Here is a 23,879-nt window from a genome sequence, read left to right on the forward strand (position 1 = left end):
CATGGCCAGGCTTTCAGCTGTGCATGCCCTAATTTGCAACTTTGAGTTTCTCGCCACTTCAGAAAGGGCGTGGGGCTTATTACAGCTCTCCAGATTTACTACGTCTTACACCAGACACTGAAGTCTGCACCAGCCCCTGACTTGCAGAGTTTCTGGCGCTCGAGGTGCCTGATTTATTAAGAGGAGTATGGGATTACCAGTCTTGATAAATGGAAATGCTGATTGTATATAAAAAAATTCTACTTCTTCCCACTCTTAGAAATGGTTGAGTCAATGAAGAAGGTGGCCGGGATGGACGTGGAATTGACAGTAGAAGAAAGGAACTTGCTGTCTGTCGCATATAAGAATGTGATTGGAGCTAGAAGAGCGTCCTGGAGGATAATCAGCAGCATTGAACAGAAAGAGGAGAACAAAGGCGGAGAAGATAAACTCAAAATGATCAAGGAGTATCGGACAACGGTGAGCCCTCTTGTCTTCGTAGTTGTGATTAGGTTGAGGCTTTAGAGTCTGAAGAAGGTGGGAGTGATTTTATTTATTTTTTTAATATATATAAATATCCTGGCAGGTTTGTTGTAGAAATTTTTGCAGCTTTTCCCATTTGTTTGCTGCTTGCAAAGATCCATGTGCATTCTGCTGGAACAGCCAGTGCTGTGGCTTCCATCCACATCGTATAAGTGGTGATTGTGTTCCGTATCAGCCCATGTGACTGCTGTCGCCGATCGGTGACCTGTGGCCCCGTGCCTTTTGTGCCCACATCACCTCTGAGACCTTTGGCTGCAGTGGTTCCATGAGCTGATACAGAATGTCATTACTTCCAGTATGGTGGAGACGGGAGAATCGTGCTTAAGATTTTCAAAAGGTCAGTGAGGGAGTTGTTTTTTTCTCCCCCCAAACCCTTTCCTTCCCTCCTTTTCCATGTATGTCTGAGAGCACCTAAAATATGGCCCATTACGTACATGGAGCACTACCTGCTTGTGAACGTCCATCTTTGGCTGCAGTTCTTGCTCTGCTACTGGTTCTGGAAGGGGTTATGCCATATAATGAGTGACTAAGTATGGAAAGAATGAGGTGCCGAAAAGGGAACAGTCTTCCAGGAAATCGATGACAGATGTGCCTGTTCTCGTGCACACGCAACCCATTCAGCAGTAACTCTCCAGGAGTTTTAGAGGAGCGATGGTCACCGGATGTAAATGTAGATTGTGTGATATGGCTGCTGACGTTTTGTGATGCCTTTTTTGTCTTGTAGGTTGAGACGGAACTGAAATCTATCTGTAATGACATTCTGGATGTACTGGATAAGCACCTCATTCCAGCTGCAAACAGTGGGGAGTCTAAGGTTTTTTACTATAAAATGTAAGTAAAGCGCTCGAGGCTCTTTAAAGGGGGGACAGTTCCATACAAAGGGACAATGCACCATGGCTGGAAGCTGTGTAGGTTATTACTTTGTGTGTCACATTCATTTTGACTCCCTTTTTGTATCTTTAGGAAAGGAGACTACCACCGATATCTGGCAGAGTTTGCCATAGGCAATGACCGAAAGGAGGCTGCAGAGAACAGCTTGGTAGCCTATAAAGCTGCAAGTGATATTGCAATGACAGAACTTCCTCCAACACATCCCATTCGTTTAGGTCTCGCTCTCAATTTCTCTGTGTTCTATTATGAAATTCTTAATTCTCCTGACCGTGCGTGCAGGTAGGTTTATTAGCAGCTCAGGTACTTACCTGTTACTGTTGTCAAAGCAACTAACTCTTTGTGTATTAGTTTAGATTGTACTGCTGTGGTAGATTTGTCATATAAACTCCATTAGGGCCATTTTTAACATTTCATTTTGGGCTAAAAATCTGTCAATTGGTCTTTATTGAAAAATTTTCAGCAGGGTTTGTTCTTTAGCCTTCCCTTCCAGTGAATCTGCCGACTGGGTTGCTGTTTCACATTGAAGCGGTCACTCTCACAGCTCTGTGTTACGCCTCATGCACACGGCCGTTGTTTGGGTCCGCATCCGAGCCGCCAAAAACGGCGGCTCGGATGCGAACCAATTCACTTAAATGGGGAGGTAAAAGATGCGGTTCGCATCCGTTGCTCTGTTCTGTGGTTCCCGCAAAAAAAATAAAAATAACATGTCCTATTCTTGTCTGCGCTTTGCGGACAAGAATAGGCATTTATATTGAAGGCTGTCTGTGCTGTTCTGCAAATTGCTGAATGCGCACGGACGCCATCAGTGTTTAGCGGATCCGCGATTTGCGGACCGCAAAACACACCACATGGTCGTGTGCATGGGGCCTTACCCTGATCTCCTGACACTCATTGAAGCCATATTCTTGCCAAACTGATAAGATTTACATATGAGTGTTAATGAGCTGTCAGGAGGGCAGAGATGAGAGCTGTTCTCTGAGGGATTCACTGTGAAGGGAGAGCCGGACAGTCTGCAGATACACAGAAACAGAGCCGTACAGGAAAAAAAAAATTGAAAGTGGTTTTTTTTTTTGTTTGCTTTTTTGTAATGACTGATTAAAAATGGATTTTTAGCCCAAGAAGTCTGACCACTTGGGCTCCTATTGATCTGGGAAACAGGCATCCGTATTCCCCTTTTGTATGCATACATGTCTGCCACTGTTCAACTCTCTGGAGTTGCTAGAGGTAGCCAAGTGCAAGCGTTTGGCGGAGTCCGGCCGGGCCACCACCTCGTTGAAACGAGAGCACGGTGCCCTTTCTCTTGTCGGACCCCAGCCGATCAGACACTTAAAGGGGTTCTGCACTTTGCTTAAACTGATCTATCCTCTGGATAGATTATCAGCTTCTGATCGGTGTGGGTCCGATAGAGGATAGATTCAGTTTAAACAAAGTGCAGAACCCCCTTTAATCCCCGTATTCACAGGATAGGTGATAAGTTGTCATGATCGTGTTGTCCCAGAATCACTACTGTCTGCTTTTCAATCAAATGGGGAACATGTGGCTCCAGTTTTTTGCGATAGGTAATGGCCTAAACTGCATTACCCCACCGATTAGAAACGTATCGCCCATCTTTTTGATAGGTAATATGTTACCTCTGACAACCCTGTTAAAAGGGTTATTCTATGATTAATGTAAAAAATGTAAATTGTACATCCAATATTATATGACAATCTCTAACAAAGCCCTGTACCTCACATGGATCCAGAGATCTCCCCATTCATTGCTCCAATTACTCTGCTAGATTTACATCAAGGCAGTTCAGGGGGGTTGTCTCTGGGACTGTACATGTACATCCACCCCAGGTAGGCAGAGAAATTAGAAAAGGCAAACAGCAGGTGACGGTATACAGATACATTTTATTGAATAACCCAGTGCTTATACTAAATTTTGAATTGCAGTCCATTAAATTATTCGTGGGGCAACCTCTTTAAGGTACAGAGATCTGACATTTAAAAGGGTTTCAGGATAGGTCATCAGTATCTGACCATAGGGGTCAAACTACTGGGACCCCTGCCGATCAGCTGTTTGAGAAGGTACTGGTGCTCTTGTGAGCGCTGCGGTTTTTTTGCCGCTCACCAAGCACAGTGCCATACATTGTATAACGGCTGTACTTGGTATTGCAGCTTAGCCCCTTTGGAGTGAATGGGACTGAGTGCGATACCGCGCACAGCCGCTATACTATGTATTATGGTACTGTGCTTGGTAACCGGCAAGAAGGCTGCAGTGCTCACAGGCGCACTAGTGCCTTCTCAAACAGCTGATCAGTGCAGGTCCCGGGTGTCGGAGCCCCACTGATCAGATAAATATTGAGAATAGGTCATCCATATCAAAATCTCTGAAACCGCCTTTGAGTTGCCCATTCTGTATGAAAGATCTGAATTGTAAGTCAAGCTATGTTTGCTATTGTAGATTACACTTGAGATGAGGAGGGACAACTTACATTTTCTAGTTAAGAATTAATAGAGATAAATAGAAAGTAACGTGAGAAGTTAGTGTTGGTAGAAAACTTCATTGCACGTTGGTCACCTGTTAAGACTTTCTAGAATTCTTGTAGATGCCTCCTAAAGGATAGTGAAGCGTTTCCGTATTTGAATTTGGTTAGCTTATACTGTTTGAAAGAAACAGGCTGTTACATGATTAGTGGTGTGCAGTAAGTGTTCTCCTGCAGACCTGATGGGAACGTCTTGACGAACAACGCTCTTCCTCTTTCAGGTTGGCAAAAGCAGCATTTGATGATGCTATTGCAGAACTGGATACACTGAGCGAAGAAAGTTACAAGGACTCCACGCTTATCATGCAATTGTTACGTGATAATCTGACACTATGGACTTCAGATATGCAAGGTGATGGTAAGTACAAACAATGAGTACCTTTAATAAAAGCGGATTGCCCTTTGTCATTTAATAGATGACCATTCAGCTGGAATATTTACCCTCCTCTAGTTCTAGGAAAATCCTTGTATCCCTTAGGCCAGGCGCACACGAGAGTTCAGTGTGAGGTACCGTTCTGATCCTTTGCTCTTCTGCCATGATTGCACAGCATTGGGCTCTGTTCACATAACCGTATTTTTGGTCCGATCTGCATTATGAGTGGATCGGATGCGGACTAATTTGTCAATTGGACTGCAGAAAATGCGGGCTACACACTGTGTGATGATGTCTGCATCATATGTCCGTTCCACCGTCCCTTAAAAAAGATAGAAAAGAGTAGACCTTGTTACAATGGGTCCGCAAAAAACAAACACAGATGCAGCATGGACGTTACCTGCATTTACGGTTATGTGACTCCACCCTTATGATACCTCACACTGACTCGCTGCGTGTTTCTCATTTAATTCCGTCGTGTGTGTGTGTCTGGCCTTACTTTCTTGTCTGCTGCTTTCCTGGCACAGACTGGGAAACTGGCCAGTACTAGAACAGTTGGCTGGAGAATGTTCACTCTCTGTAGCATCTTTATGGCATAGCGTGTGCTTCTCCAATAGTTTCAGGTTAACCCTTACTATACCAGATGCACAGACTAACGGCAGATATTTGTATGTAGACAGTTTATCGCATACTGTGTCTTACAGATATTACATTCAGAGCCTATCTCTATCTACTACATCAATCACGTGGCTGATTCCTCCCTTTCATGCTTTTAACATCACTGTCACTACATGATCCTGTTCTTCCCTTTCTTGTATAGATTCCTAAAGGAAACCCACGTGTCCCTTTCCTAAATATTCTTTGTAAGTTGCTGTCTGGATTGCCTGACAAAGCAGGCTTGTGTTTTCCATCATAACCTCTGCATCTGTTTGCTCGGCGTGACCCATCTACTAGTTTTACACCGTGTGTGGAGCACCGAGTAGCAGATCTGGATTGTGCTAAATGTTTTGGCATGGACTCACCTCTAAGGGTACTTTCACACCAGCGTTTTTGTTTTCTGGCATTGAGTTCCGTCCTAGGGGCTCTATACCGGAAAATAACTGATCAGTTTTATCCTAATGCATTCTGAATGGAGAGCAATACGTTCAGGATGTCTTCAGTTTAGTCTTTTTTGACGTTTCAGGACGGAGATAATACCGCAGCATGCTACGGTTTTATCTCCGGCCCAAAAAACGGAACACTTGCCTGAATGTTGGATCTGGCATTTTTTTTCCATAGGAATGTTTTAGTGTTCGGAATACTGCATCCGTCATGCGCAGACCGAAAAAAATAAATGACTGATCCGGCATTTCAATGCATTTGTAAGACGGATCAGTCTTACAAATGCCATTAGTTTGCATATGTTTTGCCGGATCACTCTGCCGCATGTGTGAAAGTAGCTTAATGTTGTGTTAAATGTTTCTTGTTGATGCGAAATCCACATGTTCTGTAAAAGTGCCTTTTCCTGGGAGATCTTTCCTTCACATTTGTAAGAGGGCCCAGCAGTGATGCAACTAGGACAAGGATCAGCAACCTCCAGCTGTTCTAACACAATCCTATTTTCAGTTGTTCTAACTCCCATAGAACAGACAAGTGGGCATGCTGGGAGTTGTAGTTTCACCGCAGCTGGAGTGCTCAAGGTTGCTGACTGCTGGTCTAGGAAATTCCCTTTGGTTATTTCCCCCTGAGATTAGTCGGCATATAGCTCTCTCCCGGTGCCACTGACATGAGTTCCTCACTCCCGCCAGCCACGTATTGGCAGCAATGTAGTTCAGTATGTGGCGTCTGCTGCGCTGTGGAAATACATGGGGCAAGGGGCAATACGTTTCTCCCCCTAAATGTTAGCCAGAACCTTGTCATTTCTTCTGTCGTCAGTCTCTTAGACCTTTTTCTGCTTGTCCAGAAGGGACATGGAAGTACAATGTACAGTAAAATAAGCGCTGGATTATCACACGTCCTGGATGATTGGACAGTAAGAAGCGTGCAGAATGATTTGTCCTGGGATAGTGCGCCATCATGAAATGCTGTTCTGGTTTTGTGAAATTCCAGATTGCGGTTTTGACCCAGATAATAATGTTGACTTATCAGAATTTTTGACAATGTTGCGTTAAATTAAATGGGTTGTCCCATCTCGCCGTTGCCAAAGCTAGACGAGACGGTCCGCCGGGAAACAACGGAGTGAGCTGGTGCTCGTTTGTTTTGTGGTTCACATTGCGGTGCATGGGAACTAATGAAACGGCGTGTCGGAGCACTCTTCTGTTTCCCGATCAGTTGGTGTTCAGGACTCTCTCATCTCGCCTTAGCGACTGAGAGATGGGACAACCAGTTTAAGGGATTTTTGTTGATTTAGACATTCTTTACTTGATCCTATCTGGGACCTGCATCATGTGGATTCTAAATACTTTCACACTAGCGTTTTTTATTTTCCGGTATTGAGATTTGTCAAAGGGTCTCAATACCGGGGAAAAAGTGCTTCCATTTTGTCCGCATTTGTTGTCAATGGGGGCAAAACTTAACTGAACAGAATGGAGTGCTCCAAAATGCATTCTGTTCCATTCTCATACCGGAGAGCAAACCTCAGCATGCTGCAGTTTTGTTTTCCGTCCTGGAATGGATCCCTCGTGACCCACAATGCAAGTCAACGGGGACGGATCAGTTTAACTCTGACACAATAGAAAACGGATCCGTCCACCGTTGACTTTCAGTGGAGTTCATGACTGATCCATCTTGGCTATGTTAAAGATAATACAACCGGATCCGTTCATAACAGATGCAGACAGTTGTATTATCAGTAACGAAAGCGTATTTGCTTAGCCCTGCCAGATCTCTCCCTTCCCCCCCCAAAAGCACTGTTTTTTAGCATACAATACATTACAGTTTTTCATGTTTGAAATGTGTTGTGTGCATGAGGCTTCACAAAATGGTTGTCAGTTTTGCGTCTAGCACAGAAGTGGTGCTGCACTTTAAAGTAAGGTGATCGCATAACTTGTGCCATTAGTGTTGCAGTTCTTTGTGTATTTGACTTGTGTGTTGTTTCACTAACCTTACTAATATGAAGTTTTATATAAAAATAAAAAAACTGACAAACTTTTTCAAGTTAACTACATCTTTCCTCTTCCATCTACTAAACTTTAACATAGGATTTGTCTACTAAACTGTTGCATGTTGGACACACAGGTGTTCGTAACCAAAACGGACAGTTTTTTTGTTGCTTTGAGTATCTGTAAATGACGTAGCTTATTTTTTTAATTTTTTTTTAAGAATGTTTTATCTAAAGCTTAGTTGTCTGGACCTAGTAAATTGTTTCCCATAACCAAAAATCTGTGTGCCACAGTGAGAGGATACTTCTGTTCTTAGGCTACATTCACACGTCCGCAAATGGGTCCGCATCCGTTCCGCAATTTTGCGGAACAGGTGCACACCCATTCATACTCTATGGAGACGGAATGGATGCGGACAGCACACAGCGTGCTGTCCACATCCGCGGAGCGCGGCCCTGATCTTTCTATAGGGGGTGCCGGCCGGGTGTGTTGCGGGTCCGCAACACACCACGGACACGTGAATGGACCCTTATAGGTGCTGCGTGTAGAGCTTGGTGGTTTGAGGCCTCCAGGAGGACCTAGGGCACTGCTTTTCATGACCCCTGACACAACTGTCCAATCGGCACACGCTCTTTTTCTCTTCCTGCTCGCTGCTGTATGTCTATGGGATAGCATTAGCGGACAAGCAGAGACGAGGGAGACTGCGCGTGCCGTCTCCTCAAACAGCTGATCGGCCAGTGTCGGACCCCCGCCGATCTGATACTGATGCTGACCCACAGAATAAGGTTGTCATGTCACTTTTGGCTCACAGTGAACACCAGAAAAACACACAAAATGACTTTATATAGTTCTGAGTGGATTTTGACGACTCGTGGCATAATTGTGACCTGCACCCTGTGTTTACATCCCAGCATAAGACCCACAGGGAGTATCTGTAGCATCAGATCTCTGCCTCTTTTGCCCTTCCCAGCTTTTTAAGTAATAGTATCCACTTAAGTGAATACTAATAGCTATGAGCGAACAGTTTTTAGTATTGGATAAATAAAGAGCTAAGACTTACTAAATAGTATATTAACCACTTGACATGCGCCCATAGGATATAAACGTCCTATGGGTGGATGTTTATCTCTGGACTTTCTGGAACGTCCATTCAGAGATGGCAGCTGCACACTAATCGTACAGCTGCCGAGGGGTCATCTATATCAGATCAGCTGGGGTCTGACACCTGGCACCCCCGCCGATCGGCTGGTTGAAGAGAAGTCCTCACTTCATGCGAGCGTAGTAGTGAGCAGTGTAATTACAAGCTGTCCCATTCACTTCAATGGGATGACTCTACTCGTTCCCATGCAAGTGTTTAAGAACGAGCTGTCCCATAGAAGTGAATGGGATGGCTTGTAATTACACTGCTCACCGCTACAATGTGGTTGGCCTGTAGACAGGACTTTTTTCCGTCCTGCATAACGCAAACCAGATAGTTCCAGTAGGCATACCCATAGACCTCTATTATGACCGATCAAAACGGAATGCTTTTAAAGTCAGTCTTATGAATTCCATTATTTTCAGTTATGACAGAAAGCAATAACGGAATTCATAACATTGATGTGAACCTGCCCTAAGCCACATTCTTAGCAGTAAGATGAGAACTGAGCTATGAGTGTTTAGGAGGTCAGAGATAAGGAGCCTTCAGCTGAGCTGCCTGACGGGAAATAGTAAACTTACAGAGCAAGCTATTAGAGAATCTCAAGGCTGCACACAGAAAGGGGCCCAACATTTGTAATAACTACCAATTGAAAAAATTCTTTTTAGCGTGGTGAGAGATCTTGAATAATTAGATTTAGATGGTCTTGACTATGAGGTAGTATTATCGGGAGGATGTTGAAGTGCTGGTAGGCAGTGTACAGTTTCATGAATTGTTTAAAAAATTCCAAGTAACGGTGACCAATTTTCAATCTTTACAGGTGAAGAACAGAATAAAGAAGCACTGCAGGATGTGGAAGATGAAAATCAGTGAGACCTTAAAAGCCAAGAAGAGACCCTCTCTAACCAACTGCCCCTTCCCTCCAAATATCCCGTCTCACTCTGAGGACCATCAAAATTTGACTTTTACACTGGTTCTCAGGATTTAGGTTCCTGCCCAGTTGGGTGTATCATTTTTACACAGTTTAAGAATTCTTAAAGGCAAGAGTGAATGACTGTGGATTTTGCTGCTGCTGCTGCCAGCCATCTTAGGTTCTTTAAGACACTAACAGGACTGCATAGAGGCTTTTTCAGCATTAGATATGTCTCCGTGCCATCCAGCACTATAACCTCTTAGAAACACATAGAACGGGCAAAAGACGTTACTCCTTAGGGCAGACCAGAGTCAATCGCACTGTAGAATTTGTGTGGTGGCTTTTTTTTTTTGTTTTGTTTGTTTATTTTTTTTGTTTTATTTTTTATAAATGTTTGAAACTGAATTTAATTGTTTGAGATGTGGTTAGAGCTTGACGTCGCAGATTGCTTCAGAATGTCCTTGTAGTGGTTTTGCTGTACAAGTGTTTTCAAACTGTGCAAAAAAAAATAATAATGTTGCTGAAAACTCTGGTGCTGGTATCACGTCAGCAGTCCGTGTTTATTCATTCTTGCCTCCTTTTTACTTTCCCTCCTCAGAGCAGGTTAGCATTGGAGCTGGTGTTGAATAGCCTGCATGCGTGTTTAAAATTTTTCGTTTTTCTATCTTCTCCCTCCCTACCTCCGCCCCTTCTTTCTCTTGCTCAACCTATCTTTCGTTCAGTATGTGTAACTTGAAGCTAATTTGTACTACTGGATATCTGACTGGAGCCACAGATACAGAATCTGTCATTGTTCTTACTGAAACACAGCATGGAATTAACATTAAACTTAAATAAACAAAACCTAAATTAAAAATGCCAAATATTACCGTTACTTGACCTCTTCTTGTCTGTGTAAGGATATTCTATCGGTAGTCAAAGTAGCCTTTAAGGACCAGCTTTCCCTTCCTTCTACCAGCTTTACACAAGAAGGAGTCGTATTCTCTCCGATAAGCAAATTGCCATTAAATCGGCCCGGTTGCCTGAATTACACGGTGGAAGCAGCAATTTTGTGGGTGAAGCCATTGCTAAGCAGGGCATTGATGTCACTAGCACTTTAGCGCAAGGTTGCCGTGTTATAATGGACCTCCACTGCATGCGGGAGCCGGGACTACGTCCGCAATCCCATTCAGAAACCTAGTCTCGTGTGTGGCTGTGTTATTGGCTAAGCATAAACTGGAGGTACATGCTCTGCTTGCTTCTATGGGTATTTAAAACTTTCATGAGAATTTGCCAAAACTTGTCAATTTATTGAAGTTTTGAGTTTGTTGGAATGGGGTACTATTGATCAGTATAGTAATGGTTTCGCTTTTAGTCTCAATGGTGTGTTTTTTCTTAGTTTTTTCCATTTTTGTCTTTTTTTTTTTTGTCTTTTTTTTTTGTTTCCAAGATAAAATGTTGCCCAAGTGTAATTAGCTTCATTAAAATAAAGGCATCCGTATAAAGCGAACATTTTACCTTTTCATTTTGTCGGAACAACAGCTACAACTTGGCTAATACACCCTCACTGCACACGTATTTGTTTCATTCAGATTTATGTACAAAAGACCATTGAGGACTATTGATGGCGCTATAGATCTTTCCCAATTTTATTTATTAAAGCCTTTGCTTGTCAACCTTAGGCTACTTTCACACTGGTGGTTTGGCTTTCCATTTGCGAGATCTGTTCAGGGCTCTCGCAAGCGGTCCAAAACGGATCAGTTTTGCCTAGGGTTGTTGCGGGTATCGAAATTTCGATACCCAATCGATACTTTTGTCCCGGTATCGATACGATACCGGGATTTCCGTTTCTTCGATACTGGGCTGCGCTTCTGCGCAGTCTAGTATCTCTGAACATGAGCGCGCTGCTATCGGCGCGCTCATGTTCTCTCTCAGCAGCACGGGGAGAAGGAAGCTGTCCTCCCTCCCCCCTGTGCTGCTGCCGCTGCCACCAATGAGAAGAGAGGGGCGGAGGAGGCGCGGCAATGAGAAGAGAGGGGCGGAGGAGGCGCGGCAATGAGAAGAGAGGGGCGGAGGAGGGGCGGGCGCACTGCGCCACCAATGATAGGATTATTTCCACACAGAGCGGCGCCCAGCGATGTCTCAGCACTCACCATTAGTCCTGGGCGCCGCTCCGTTCGCCCGCAGTGCCCCATTACTGTCTCCTCTCCTGCTCCACATGCTGCTGATTACTATCGGAGCGATGGGAGGAGACATCAGCTTCACTAGTGGGCGTTCCTTCTCCCTGCGCTGCGATTGGACAGCGCTACAGCCAGGAAGAAGGAACGCCCACTAGTGAAGCTGATGTCTCCTCCCATCGCTCCGATAGTAATCAGCAGCATGTGGAGCAGGAGAGGAGACAGTAATGGAGCACTGCAGGCGAACGGAGCGGCGCCCAGGACTAATGGTGAGTGCTGAGACATCGCTGGGCGCCGCTCTGTGTGGCCTGATAGTGAAAGTCTGGACTCATATACAGTAGTCAGTCTTTAACACATACAGGAGGCGGGTGCCGGCAGCAGAATCGCATTGCCGGCACCCTGCCCCTGACAGGGAGCTGCGATCAGCGGCAGTTAACTGCCGCTGATCTGCCAGTACCCGCCTCCTGTATAAAGGGGTAATTATCATTGGTGGTGCAGTGTGCCCTCAACCCCCCCCATCCCATTAAAATCATTGGTGGCACAGTGCGCCGGCCCCTCTCAACCCCCAAGTATTAAAATCATTGGTGGCAGTGGCCACAGGGACCTCTCCCCTCCCCCTCATTGGTGGTGCAGTGGCAGCTTCTGATCAGCTGTGTAAGCCTGGGGCTCCGATCGGTTACCATGGCAGCCAGGATGCTACAGAAGCCCTGGTTGCCATGGTAACATCCCTGATGCTGTGTGCACAGAGCAGCAGGGACAGTGTGGAGTCCTATTCACCCTGATAGAGATCTATCAGGCTGAATAGGAAAAGGGATGAAAGATCCCAGGTTCTAGCCCCTAAGGGGGGAAATGGTTATTAAATAAAAAGTGTAAAAAAAAAACCCCTCTAAAATATGAAGTATAAATCACCCCCTTTTCCCAATTTCACATATAAAATATATAAATAATAAACATATTACATCGCCACGTCAGAAAAGTCCAAACTATTAAAATATATTAAAAAAAATCTAGGTGGTGAATGCCGGAACAGAAAAAATAAAATAAAAACTGCGCGATTCGCCATTTTTAAAAATGAGGAATGCACGTGGCTTTTTTTGTTTTTTTTCGCGTGGTATCGAGTATCGCAATACTTTTTCATGGTATCGAAACCGAATCAAAAATTTGGTATCGCAACAACCCTAGTTTTGCCCTAATGCATTCTGAATGGAAAAGGATTGACTCAATGCATTAGTTCAGTCTCCATTCCGCTTTGGACACAGACACCAAAACGTTTTGGTGTCCGTCTGACGAAACTGAGCCAAACGGATCCGTCCTGGCACACAATGTAAGTCAATGGGGACGGATCCGTTTTCTATGACACAATAGAAAACTGATCCGTCCTCCATTGACTTTGAATGGTGATCAAGACGGATCGATCTTGGCTATGTTATATATAATACAAACGGATCAGTTCTTACGGTTGTATTACCTGAATGGATCGTCTGTGCAGATCCATGACAGACCCGCACAAAACGAGAATGTGAAAGTAGCCTAACCCCTAGTTTTCTATGTCCCCACTCTTTACCCTGGCTTTTTTTTTTTTTGGGGTCAAATTTAATTAACCTTCTCTCAGTATCTCTTTAAGGCAGGGCCTAATGTGCATGTCAGACATTGACATTCCTCACTATTAAAGGGCTTTTCTGAGACTTTTATACTGATGACCTGTCCTGGATAGGTCATTCGTTTCTGATCAGCTGGGGGTCAAACACCCGGGATCCTCACTGATCAGCTGTTTAAAACCTCACCAGCTTGCATTAACGCCATGGCCTTCTCTCAGCTCACCAAGCACAGCGGCTTGTACCCATTCACTTCAATAGATTAAGCTGCGTGAAGGCTGCTGCACTACTACAAGCATCTGTGCCTTCTCAAACAGTTGATTGGTGGGGCCCCGAGTGTTGGACCTCCACTGATCAGATACTGATGTAGTGCCAAGTCAGCTGTATACCCAAGCAGCAAAAAATGATCCAAATCAATAAATAGGACTGGTTCTGCAAAGTATCAAAGTGTATAAAGTATATACAAAAATGTATTGAGTTGCCAAAAGTATAAATAGCACATATATTGCACAATTTAGTACTAGATAGATAAAATATATATATATATATATATACACACACACATACACACATATATACATACACACAAACACAGTACAGACCACAAGTTTGGACACACCTCATTCAAAGAGTTTTCTTTATTTTCATGACTATGAAAGTTGTAGATTCACACTGAAGGCATCAAAACTATGAATTAACACATGTGGAATTATATACATAACAAAAGTGTGAAACAACTGAAAATATGTCATTCTAGGTTCTTCAAAGTAGCCCCCTTTTGCTTTGATTACTGCTTTGCACACTCTTGGCATTCTCTTGATGAGCTTCAAGAGGTAGTCACCTGAAATGGTCTTCCAACAGTCTTGAAGGAGTTCCCAGAGATGCTTAGCATTTGTTGGCCCTTTTGCCTTCACTCTGCGGTCCAGCTCACCCCAAACCATCTCGATTGGGTTCAGGTCCGGTGACTGTGGAGGCCAGGTCATCTGGTGCAGCACCCCATCACTCTCCTTCATGGTCAAATAGCCCTTACACAGCCTGGAGGTGTGTTTGGGGTCATTGTCCTGTTGAAAAATAAATTATGGTCCAACTAAACGCAAACCGGATGGAATAGCATGCCGCTGCAAGATGCTGTGGTAGCCATGCTGGTTCAGTATGCCTTCAATTTTGAATAAATCCCCAACAGTGTCACCAGCAAAGCACCCCCACACCATCACACATCCTCCTCCTTGCTTCACGGTGAGAACCAGGCATGTAGAGTCCATCCGTTCACCTTTTCTGCGTCGAACAAAGACAAGGTGGTTGGAACCAAAGATCTCAAATTTGGACTCATCAGACCAAAGCACAGATTTCCACTGGTCTAATGTCCATTCCTTGTGTTCTTTAGCCCAAACAAGTTTCTTCTGCTTGTTGCCTGTCCATAGCAGTGGTTTCCTAGCAGATATTCTACCATGAAGGCCTGATTCACACAGTCTCCTCTTAACAGTTGTTCTAGAGATGTGTCTGCTGCTAGAACTCTGTGTGGCATTGACCGGGTCTCTAATCTGAGCTGCTGTTAACCTGCGATTTCTGAGGCTGGTGACTCGGATGAACTTATCCTCCGCAGCAGAGGTGACTCTTGGTCTTCCTTTCCTGGTCCGGTCCGCATGTGAGCCAGTTTCTTTGTAGCTCTTGATGGTTTTTGTGACTGCACTTGGGGACACTTTTTTTCAAAGTTTTCCCAATTTTTCGGACTGACCTTCATTTCTTAAAATAATGATGGCCACTCGTTTTTCTTTACTTGGCTGATTTTTTCTTGCCATAATACAAATTCTAACAGTCTATTCAGTAGGACTATCAGCTGTGTATCCACCTGACTTCTCCACAACGCAACTGATGGTCCCAACTCCATTTATAAGGCAAGAAATCCCACTTATTAAAGCGGACCTTTCACTAGAATAAAACATCTAAACTAACTATACAGACATGGAGAGCGGCGCCCAGGGATCTCCCTTCACTTACTGTTATATCTGGGCGCCGCTCCGTTCTCCTGGTATAGCCTCCGGTATCTTCATAGTTAGGCTCCACCCAGGGGAACCTGCCAGCGTCTCATTCTCCCATGCTGTAGCGCTGGCCAATCGTAGCGCTCAGCTCATAGCCTGAGAGGAAAAAAAAACCTTAAATTTGGGTTAGGTCTACACGACGACATTTGTCTATGGATTTTTCTGCGACTGTTGCGTTGCAGTGCGACACCATAGACCCATTATAAAAATTGTAGCGTGACATTGGTGCAACAAAATGTTGCGCTACAAATGTTGCAGTGTAGTTGTGCCCTATCTGTCACGCGACAAATGTCGTCGTGTAGACCTAGCCTTATTCTAGTGAAAGGTCCTCTTTAAACCTGACAGGGCACACCTGTGAAGTGAGAACCATTTGAGGTGACTACCTCTTGAAGCTCATCAAGAGAATGCCAAGAGTGTGCAAAGCAGTAATCAAAGCAAAAGGTGGCTACTTTGAAGAACCTAGAATATGACATATTTTCAGTTTCACACTTTTTTGTTATGTATATAATTACTAGGTCATTTAAAATTAGATTTTACTAATGGGTGAAAGACAATGATTATTACAACAATAATTACATGAACCTCCACAGCCAAACAAGAATTACATATACCTCTACGGATAGTGTCTCACGTTGAGATAAGAAAATGGTTTGATCTTACCACGTTTGGTGGATGCCACGGCCTGTGGAGGGTGGTTCAGGTATTCGATGATTACCAGAATCTGCGTGACCTGGGTGCTGATGTCTAAGGCAGTGTGAGTACTTCTGTAAAGCCCTATTGTGTCTTTCCTACCTACAAGTGGGCTTACACATGTGTTAATTCATAGTTTTGATGCCTTCAGTGTTAATCTACAATTTTCATAGTCGTGAAAATAAAGAAAACTCTTTGAATGAGAAGGTGTGTCCAAACTTTTGGTCTGTACTGTGTGTGTGTATATATATATATCTAACGATCGAATATTGAGTGGTAGAGTTATTCAAACAATAAAAATGGAAATATCACAAATAGACACAGAAGTCAATAAACATCTCACCTATTTGACTATTGTTTGTATAATAGATTAAATGTTTGCAGATATTGCACTATAACAGTTTTGCTACCAGATAAATTGGTGCTACGCTGGTATCTGGATCACCACAACGCTCTCTCCCGCACTCCCATAGAAATTAACGGAGCTTCAAGGCACTTTTCCAACCAGGTTCATTGTTTCAGGGGGTCTCCAGAGCCCCTATCCTGTGCATGGGGGCTAATATTCTATAACCAGCATATCCCTTTAGGCCCCTTTCACATGCGTATTACAGGTTCTCTCAGGATGCATTCAGTGAAACTCGCACAATTTCGAAAGCACGCCCAGTCAGATTTGTCTGTGATTGCATTCAGTGTTTCTTTTTCTGCCTGGGTGCAATCAGTTTTAATGCGTTTTTCAAGCGTCTGAAAAAAAAGAATTACAAACATCTAGCAACCATCTGTAAAAAAAATAAAAAAAATTAAAAAAATTGCATTCAGGTTACTTCCAGATGCAATACGTTTTTCACTGAAGCCCCATTCACCTTTATGTGGCATGGGCTGCTGGAAAAAACGCAAAATATAGACATTTGTGGAAAACAATGGTAATGTGCACAGACCCACTGAAATGAATGGGTCAGGATACAGTAAGGGTGCTATGCGTTCACTTCACGCATTGCATCCGCCCAGAAAACTCACTTGTAGGAAAGGGGCCTCAAAGAGCGCTTCCTACCCAGTCCTGGACAGTGTTGAGTACATTCAGCGTTTGAGATCTGCTTGTAGTTTGCTGCAGTCTCAGTGGATTTACCTGCATACATGAGTTAGGCTGCTTTCACACCAGCGTGTTTTCTGGATCCGTTATGGATCAGCAAAACGCTTCCATTGCTGATAATACAACTGTCTGCAGTCGTTATGAACGGATCCGGTTGTATTATCTTTAAGGCTACTTTCACACCTGCGTTCAGGTGTCCGCTCGTGAGCTCCGTTTGAAGGGGCTCACAAGCGGCCCTGAACGCAGCCGTCTGGCCCTAATGCATTCTCAGTGGAGGCGGATCCACTGAGAATGCATCCGCCTGCCAGCGCTCAGCCTCCGCTCCGCTCAGTGAGCGGACACCTGAACGCTGCAAGCAGCGTTCGGGTGTCCGCCTGGCCGCGCGGAGGCGAGCGGATCCGTCCAGACTTACAATGTAAGTCAATGGGGACAGATCCGCTTGAAGATGACACCATATGGCTCAATCTTCAAGCGGATCCGTCCCCCATTGACTTTCAATGTAAAGTCTGAACGGATACGCTCAGGCTACTTTCACACTTAGAAATTTTTCTAAGTTATAATGCAGACGGATCCGTTCTGAACGGAGCCACCGTCTGCATTATAGGAGCGGATCCGTCTGATGAAACATCAGATGGACCCGCTCCGAACGCTAGTGTGAAAGTAGCCTAACATAGCCAAAATGGATCCGTCATGAACTCCTTTGAAAGTCATTGACTTAGCTTGTGAGCTATGGCGAATCCGTCTTGCTCCGCACCACCTCGCGGACAGAAAAATGCTGCTTGCAGCGTTATTCTATCTGTGATGGGGATTAAATACATTCTGTTTCATTCAGTTTTGTCCCCATTGACAATGAATGGGGACGGAATGGAAGCGTTTCTCCCCCCCACCCCCCACCCCCCACTATTGAGATTCTATGATGGGTCTCAGTGGAAAGGGAAAGCGCAGATGTGAAAGTAGCCTTAAACTGGACCGCCAATGGCTTGCTATAGAAGCAATATAGTTATTCAAATACTGCCCTATCCACTTTCAGACATGTTTTGGTGGCTAGTTTTGCTTCCACAGTGGCAAAATTCTGATATCAGATCTGTTGTGCAATGTCTGCTAATCGTACTTTTGGTTTGTGTATACTGCGTACACTTTTTTTTTTAAATTATATATATATATTACTTGCAGAGCCAGAACTATTTATTGATTTGAAGTCCTGAAATACAGTAAAGCAAGCTTCTGTGTAACATTTCCAGAATTAATGGGCATGATCCATACAAGCCCCTCTTATGCCTCTATTTAGAATCCCAGGTCTGGGTGCCGTGGAGTGAGGAGACGTTTTAAGATGTGTTAATTCTGCATCCGTCAAAGAGCGGCAAAGTCTGCAGCTTCCGCACCTATATATTTTTTTCAAAGTATTTCTTTAATTGAACAGCACAGAAGATACCAGCGAAACAAAGTCAGTATGATAGGATAAAGGCAAAGACACAAATGTAGGATTGACATCCTAAATACAGGAAACGACCGCCAGCAACAATGGGCCTCATTTAGCAAGACTTAGAGAAAAACTGCTTGAACAGGTTTTAAATTTTTAATGGGGACAACACACTGGCCAGAAACAATATCTATAAAATAGCAAAAAGGCAGCACTCCACATCAAATATCTATAGTTATGCAGACAGTAAGGTCGAGTAGACACTGAGCAATATACTAACAAATGAAGCTAATCGGGAAGACTCATCTTCATTGCATGTTAAAACATGTGGGTGGTCCGACATACACTGGAGAAATGCAAGCATCAAGTGAAAGACCACTAGGGACACAGGAATATCGCACACCCAAATGTGTCTGTCTCATCTCCCTGACCCCTTGGTGCTACAAGTTTCCACTGAGATCACATGAAATGGCTGGAATGTGAGATTGGTTTCCAGTTTTTCCATAGGGTAATTAATGTGGATGGGGCCAGTTCTCTGACTTAGGCCTCATGCACACAACCATCTTTATTTTTATTTTTTCTCTGTGTCTGAGCACTTTTTGCATATTGCACTCAAACCCATTTATTTCTATAGGGCTGCAAAAAATGCTGACAGCGCACCAATGTCATCAGTGTGCTGCCTGCGTCTCTGCGGCCGTGCCACAAATTATAGAACATGTCCTGTTCTTTCCTGTTTTACGGACACGAATCCCTGTTCTTTTCCGTTTTGCGCACAAGAAAAGGCATTTCTATATTAGGGACTAAGGAAAGTGCAGGATGCACACGGCCGATATCCGTATTTTGCGGACCAGTGGTTTGTGGACTGCAAAACGGATACAGTTGTGTGCAGGAGAACTAAAGTAGATAAATTCTCTGAAACAAAAACTGTTCATACACCACTTATAGAAGACATGAAACCTGGGCTGCCCAAATGCATTGTTTTTCTGCCCTACCTGGCACTACCAGGTGGTGGGAAGATCACATCTACTATGGTGACATCTGCTCTTTAACTACCAGGGTATTCCAGTTACATTAAAGAGGACCTTTCATGTTCTTTTTTTTAGTTTGGATAAATACCACTGATGTTGCCACGCTGCCTGTTTTTTTCTTCAAATATTTCTCCTAGCCCCGCTGTGCCCCTTCCCCTGCAGTTTTCCCGCTCATTATGTTAATATGGGTTCTCAATGGATGTCTCCTTCTCCCTGGCTGGCGATCCAATCACAGCACAGCGTCACAGCCAGGGAGAAAAGAAAGCTCTCCTTTTACACCACAATTTGCACAATGCAAAAATGGCTAAGGCCGCGTGCATGGGGCCTAACCACTCTACCATGAGAAGATGTCAACTGATCTCAGGCTTGTGTGTGGTTGCTTAAACATGGAAAACTCTCTGAATTCCTGACAAAACTTCTATCAACATCCAAGAATCAACTATGGGCACATGCATTATTTCTAGTTAATGTCTTAGGGGGACACAGCACCAGGGGTATATGCTCAGCTACCACTAGGAGGCGACACTTTTTCAGCCACTTCATAAATTGAGGCCATAAATATACACAAATGAAGATAGTCCAGACGGCACCACTCCCCTTATAAAACGCTGAGTAATAACATATTGCTGTCCTCTGTGTAAATCGGGTATAAGGCGACAATATGGAGGTGCCTGAACCTTTGTCGAAGTACCTGGATTGGCTCTTGCGACCAGCCCTGAAGAAATCGGTCACATATCTTAAGGACACCAGGGACTTTCTTCTGGCACTGGAGGATCTCCAGTGGCAGGAGGAGTGGAACCTGGTGTCATTGGATGTAGAAAGCCTATATACCCGCATTCCCCAGCGAGCGGGAGTAGGGGCAGTCGCAGATATGTTGAGATCAACTGATAAAGATGAGATGTATGTCCATTTTGTAGAGGAAGCACTGTTGTTTGTCCTAAGCAACAATGTTTTCAGGTTCGGTGAACAATGGTATCGGCAGGTACGCGGCACGGCGATTGGGACGCCAGTGTTGTGCACCTTTGCCAACATATACCTCAACACCCTGGAAAACAAATGTGCATTCAGCACAGGTAACCCCTTTCTACCTAACATCCAGATGTTCCTGAGCTACGTGGATGTTGTCTTCATGGTGTGGAGGGGAAGTCAAGCAACATGCAAAGATTTCGTGGCATATTTAAATCGCGAGAATGACATGAACATGTTTTTCACCTTGAACTTTGGTGGTGAGATTTTAGAATTTCTTGATGTTCGTGTCATTATTCGAGATGGTGAGATCATAACAGAAGGTTTTCGAAAACCTACCACTTCGAATTCCCTTCTACACCGTGAAAGTTTCCATCCACGTAGCGTGAAGGAGGCCATACCATACGGGCAGTACTAAGACGCATTAACAGCGGCAATGAAGGCTATATGAGACAGGCTACGGAACAAAAAAATCGCTTGGTGAAGAGGAAGTATCCAGTAAGAATGGTAGATGCGGCTTTAAGTAGGGCAAATATAGGAACACAAAAAGAGTTACTGCATCAGGGAAATAAACCTGAAAAAGACAACAGATTTGTATTTGTGTTCAAATACAGCCCCATGGCCGATGCAATCAAAAAAATAATCTATGACAATTGGGATCTATTAAAAAGTGAGAAATGTTTAGACAAGTTTACAGCCAGGAAACCCATCATTGCCTTTAGGAAAACGCATACCCTCAGGGACCAATTAATAAATAGCCGTATGAAGTGTGAACAGTCTCCTAGTCAATGGCTGAATGTGAAAAAACCTTCAGGGAATCATCGGTGCGGTAATTGCTCCTTCTGTGATCACATCCTCCGGGACAGAATTTTGTCCATAGGAGAAGTGTCACACAGAATGAAGCAATTTCGCACATGCAAAACCACGTATGTCGTGTACGTAGTCAAGTGTGAATGTGGGTCATTTTATATAGGAAAAACAATAAGACCTATGCTGGAGAGGTTCAGTGAACACCTCAATTCCATCAAGACTAAGAAGGGCTGCCCACGCTTAATAGACCATGTATGGCAGAAACACGGGGGTAACAAAAAATGCCTGGGTTTTGCTGGAATTGAGGTGGTCCCACATTTGAAACAAGGAGGCGACAGGCATCGCCTCCTGTTACAGAAAGAAGCGAGATGGATAATCCGCACAGATGCCATGGGACCCCTAGGTCTGAACGATCGGAATGACCTCAATGTATTCATTTGAATGTACTGATTTGCCTTTGATTTTGTTTCAGTTGTATACGTACACAGGTGTTGCCTTTAATTGCGATTGAGATCGTTACCCCGTACAGGGTTAATTCTCACGCTCCTCTTTAAATGGGCTGGCACACACTGTGCGAAGCGGCCGTCGCTGCCACATACAGCCTAGGCGGTTTTTGATTTCAGTGAAAGGCTTGTCCGCCTCAGCCCTGTAAAAGCATGCACCTATTGTCACAATAAAAGTGACGATATGTTGAAAACCTGCAACTGGCGAGTGCCGCTGATTTTTTCTATCTTCTTGATTACACAATCATAAATCGAGGCCCTGGCTTTTCCTCCATCTAGACCGCATTCTTCTCTCCCCATGCCCCCCTCCCCCCCCGAACCCGCTTCCCGGGCTTTTTTTCGGACCCCGCCCCGTCTCGGCGGCTCATGTGAGGGGTCCCCTGCCCTTCCTATTACAGTCAACAGTGGGCTTTGCCTGGGGGGGGGTGGAGTTTTTGCTTCTCTGCTCCTGGGCCCTCCATTTTGGAGGTACGCTTCCAGTACTCTGGGGATCTCCTGGTATCTCTCCTGCAAGCTTCCTGCATGTTCGGTGGTGCCGCAGCACCTCTTTGGGGGGGGGGGGGGACAGCACCTGGGCTCCGGTAGGGTAGCCTCTGGCTGGCAACTTTTTTTCTTTTCAGACTTCCCCTCAGCCTCCATATCATCTTCCTGAGTAGACTGTCCCAGCCTTTCCCCACGGTCGCCACGTACTTACGTGTGTCCCGTTACAATAGGAGGTTGATATGCGGTTAGCCATCCCCTCTTTATACGCAGTGCCTTGTCCCCGGGCTCCCCCCTTCTGCCTAGGTCTTTCCTGAATGGACCCCTTCCCTGTCCCGGGCCATAGGGAATCTAACCCTAACCTCCCAATCAATGGTGGAGTTATTGGACCGCTTGCCTGCCCAATTGCGGCCTCCTCTGGCCCCCCAGGGACTCCTCTGCTGACGGGGTACGCTCAGGCTCAGACACCAGGTTCAGTAATCGACCTAGGGTTGTCTGAACTAGATCCTGCGCCTCTTCTGTGTCCTCGGGTCACTTCCAGGACAGAAATCCTGATCTCATATGGCAGCATCCTGTCCTTTGCTTCCTGCCTCGGTCCATATCAGGGGGCAGAGTCCAATAGCGGCCTAGGTTCTTCCCTCATAGGTCCCGCTCACCCCCTGCATTCTGGCTTCCTCCCAGGACAGGACTAGCACTGATGGAAATGCCTCAGGTTTCTCCTGCCTCATCGGGGGACTCCTCTGAACCGATTCTGACTCGGAACAGAGCATTAGGCCGTCTTCTACCATACAGAATCTCTCTGGGTGGTCAAAGACAAATGTCCACTGAGGAACCTCTCCTCTCCAGGGTTGTTATCCCCTTTTGTTGATTTTCAGATGGCACTCCCATGGTTGCACAGGTAATTATCCTTACAGGTAAGTCAGCTTGACGCCTCTCCACTAGGTGGTGCTTTACCCGCCACCGTGTTTAGCAGGCAGACACACCTATGTGGTGTCCCTGGTATGTAAGCCTTCCCCTTTACAGGGGGGTACTTGTACCACTGCCAAATGCTGTATCCGGCAGACTTTCCTGGTTCCAATGTATCTTCTTTTCAGTTAGAGTAATTTCGCTATTACCAGGGGCTATTTTCAACACACCCTCCTAGTCGGAGAGTGTTCCAGGCCACTGTATTACTTCTCCAGACGCTGTAGCAAATACACCATCCTGGTGCTAGGGTGCACCACGCAACCAAATTACTCCCTTATTAAGCGGAGTACCTGTACCATCTTCAGATGCTATAGCTATTTCACCTGTCTGGTTCTAATGCGCCCCATGCACCATATTACTCCATTATTTGGTGGGATACCTGTACCATCTCCAGACGCTATAGCTATAGCCATTATACCTGTCTGGTTCTAGTGTGCACCAAGCAGCCATACTTCTCTCTTATCAGGCGAAGTACAGATGCCATCTTCAGATGCTGTAGCCATTGCACCTATCTGGTTCTAGTGTGCACCATGCAGCCACATTGCGTCTTTCTTAGGTGGAGTACCTGTGCCATCTCCAGATGCTGTGGCCATTACACCTGTCTGGTTCTAGTGTGCACCATGCAGCCACATTGCTTCTTTCTTAGGTGGAGTACCTGTGCCATCTCCAGATGCTGTGGCCATTACACCTGT

At 44.9% G+C, this 23,879-nt stretch overlaps 1 protein-coding gene across 2 annotated transcripts; it reads left to right on the forward strand.

Moving 5' to 3' along the window:
- Positions 1-236: 236 nt before the first annotated feature.
- Positions 237-10,321, forward strand: YWHAE (tyrosine 3-monooxygenase/tryptophan 5-monooxygenase activation protein epsilon). Of its 2 annotated transcripts, XM_044283857.1 has the most exons (6): positions 237-459; positions 1,247-1,353; positions 1,486-1,692; positions 4,165-4,301; positions 5,137-5,179; positions 9,355-10,321. In XM_044283857.1, the coding sequence occupies exons 1-5, from the start codon at positions 262-264 to the stop codon at positions 5,142-5,144; spliced, it is 657 nt and encodes a 218-aa protein (XP_044139792.1). In that variant the 5' UTR covers positions 237-261; the 3' UTR covers positions 5,145-5,179; positions 9,355-10,321. The 2 variants fall into 2 exon arrangements, with proteins under 2 accessions (XP_044139792.1, XP_044139791.1); XM_044283856.1 differs by lacking the exon at positions 5,137-5,179.
- The last annotated feature ends 13,558 nt before the right edge of the window (positions 10,322-23,879 follow it).

The sequence above is a fragment of the Bufo gargarizans genome, chromosome 3 (assembly GCF_014858855.1).
Source record: "Bufo gargarizans isolate SCDJY-AF-19 chromosome 3, ASM1485885v1, whole genome shotgun sequence".
Taxonomy (NCBI): domain Eukaryota; kingdom Metazoa; phylum Chordata; class Amphibia; order Anura; family Bufonidae; genus Bufo; species Bufo gargarizans.

Excerpts from the sequence above, each read along its gene's own strand:
- YWHAE (XM_044283856.1), top strand. The coding sequence starts at position 262 with ATGGTTGAGTCAATGAAGAAGGTGGCCGGGATGGACGTGGAATTGACA. Across the intron at positions 460-1,246 it reads TCAAGGAGTATCGGACAACG|GTTGAGACGGAACTGAAATC; the intron begins GTGAGCCCTCTT and ends TTTGTCTTGTAG. Across the intron at positions 1,354-1,485 it reads AAGGTTTTTTACTATAAAAT|GAAAGGAGACTACCACCGAT; the intron begins GTAAGTAAAGCG and ends TTGTATCTTTAG.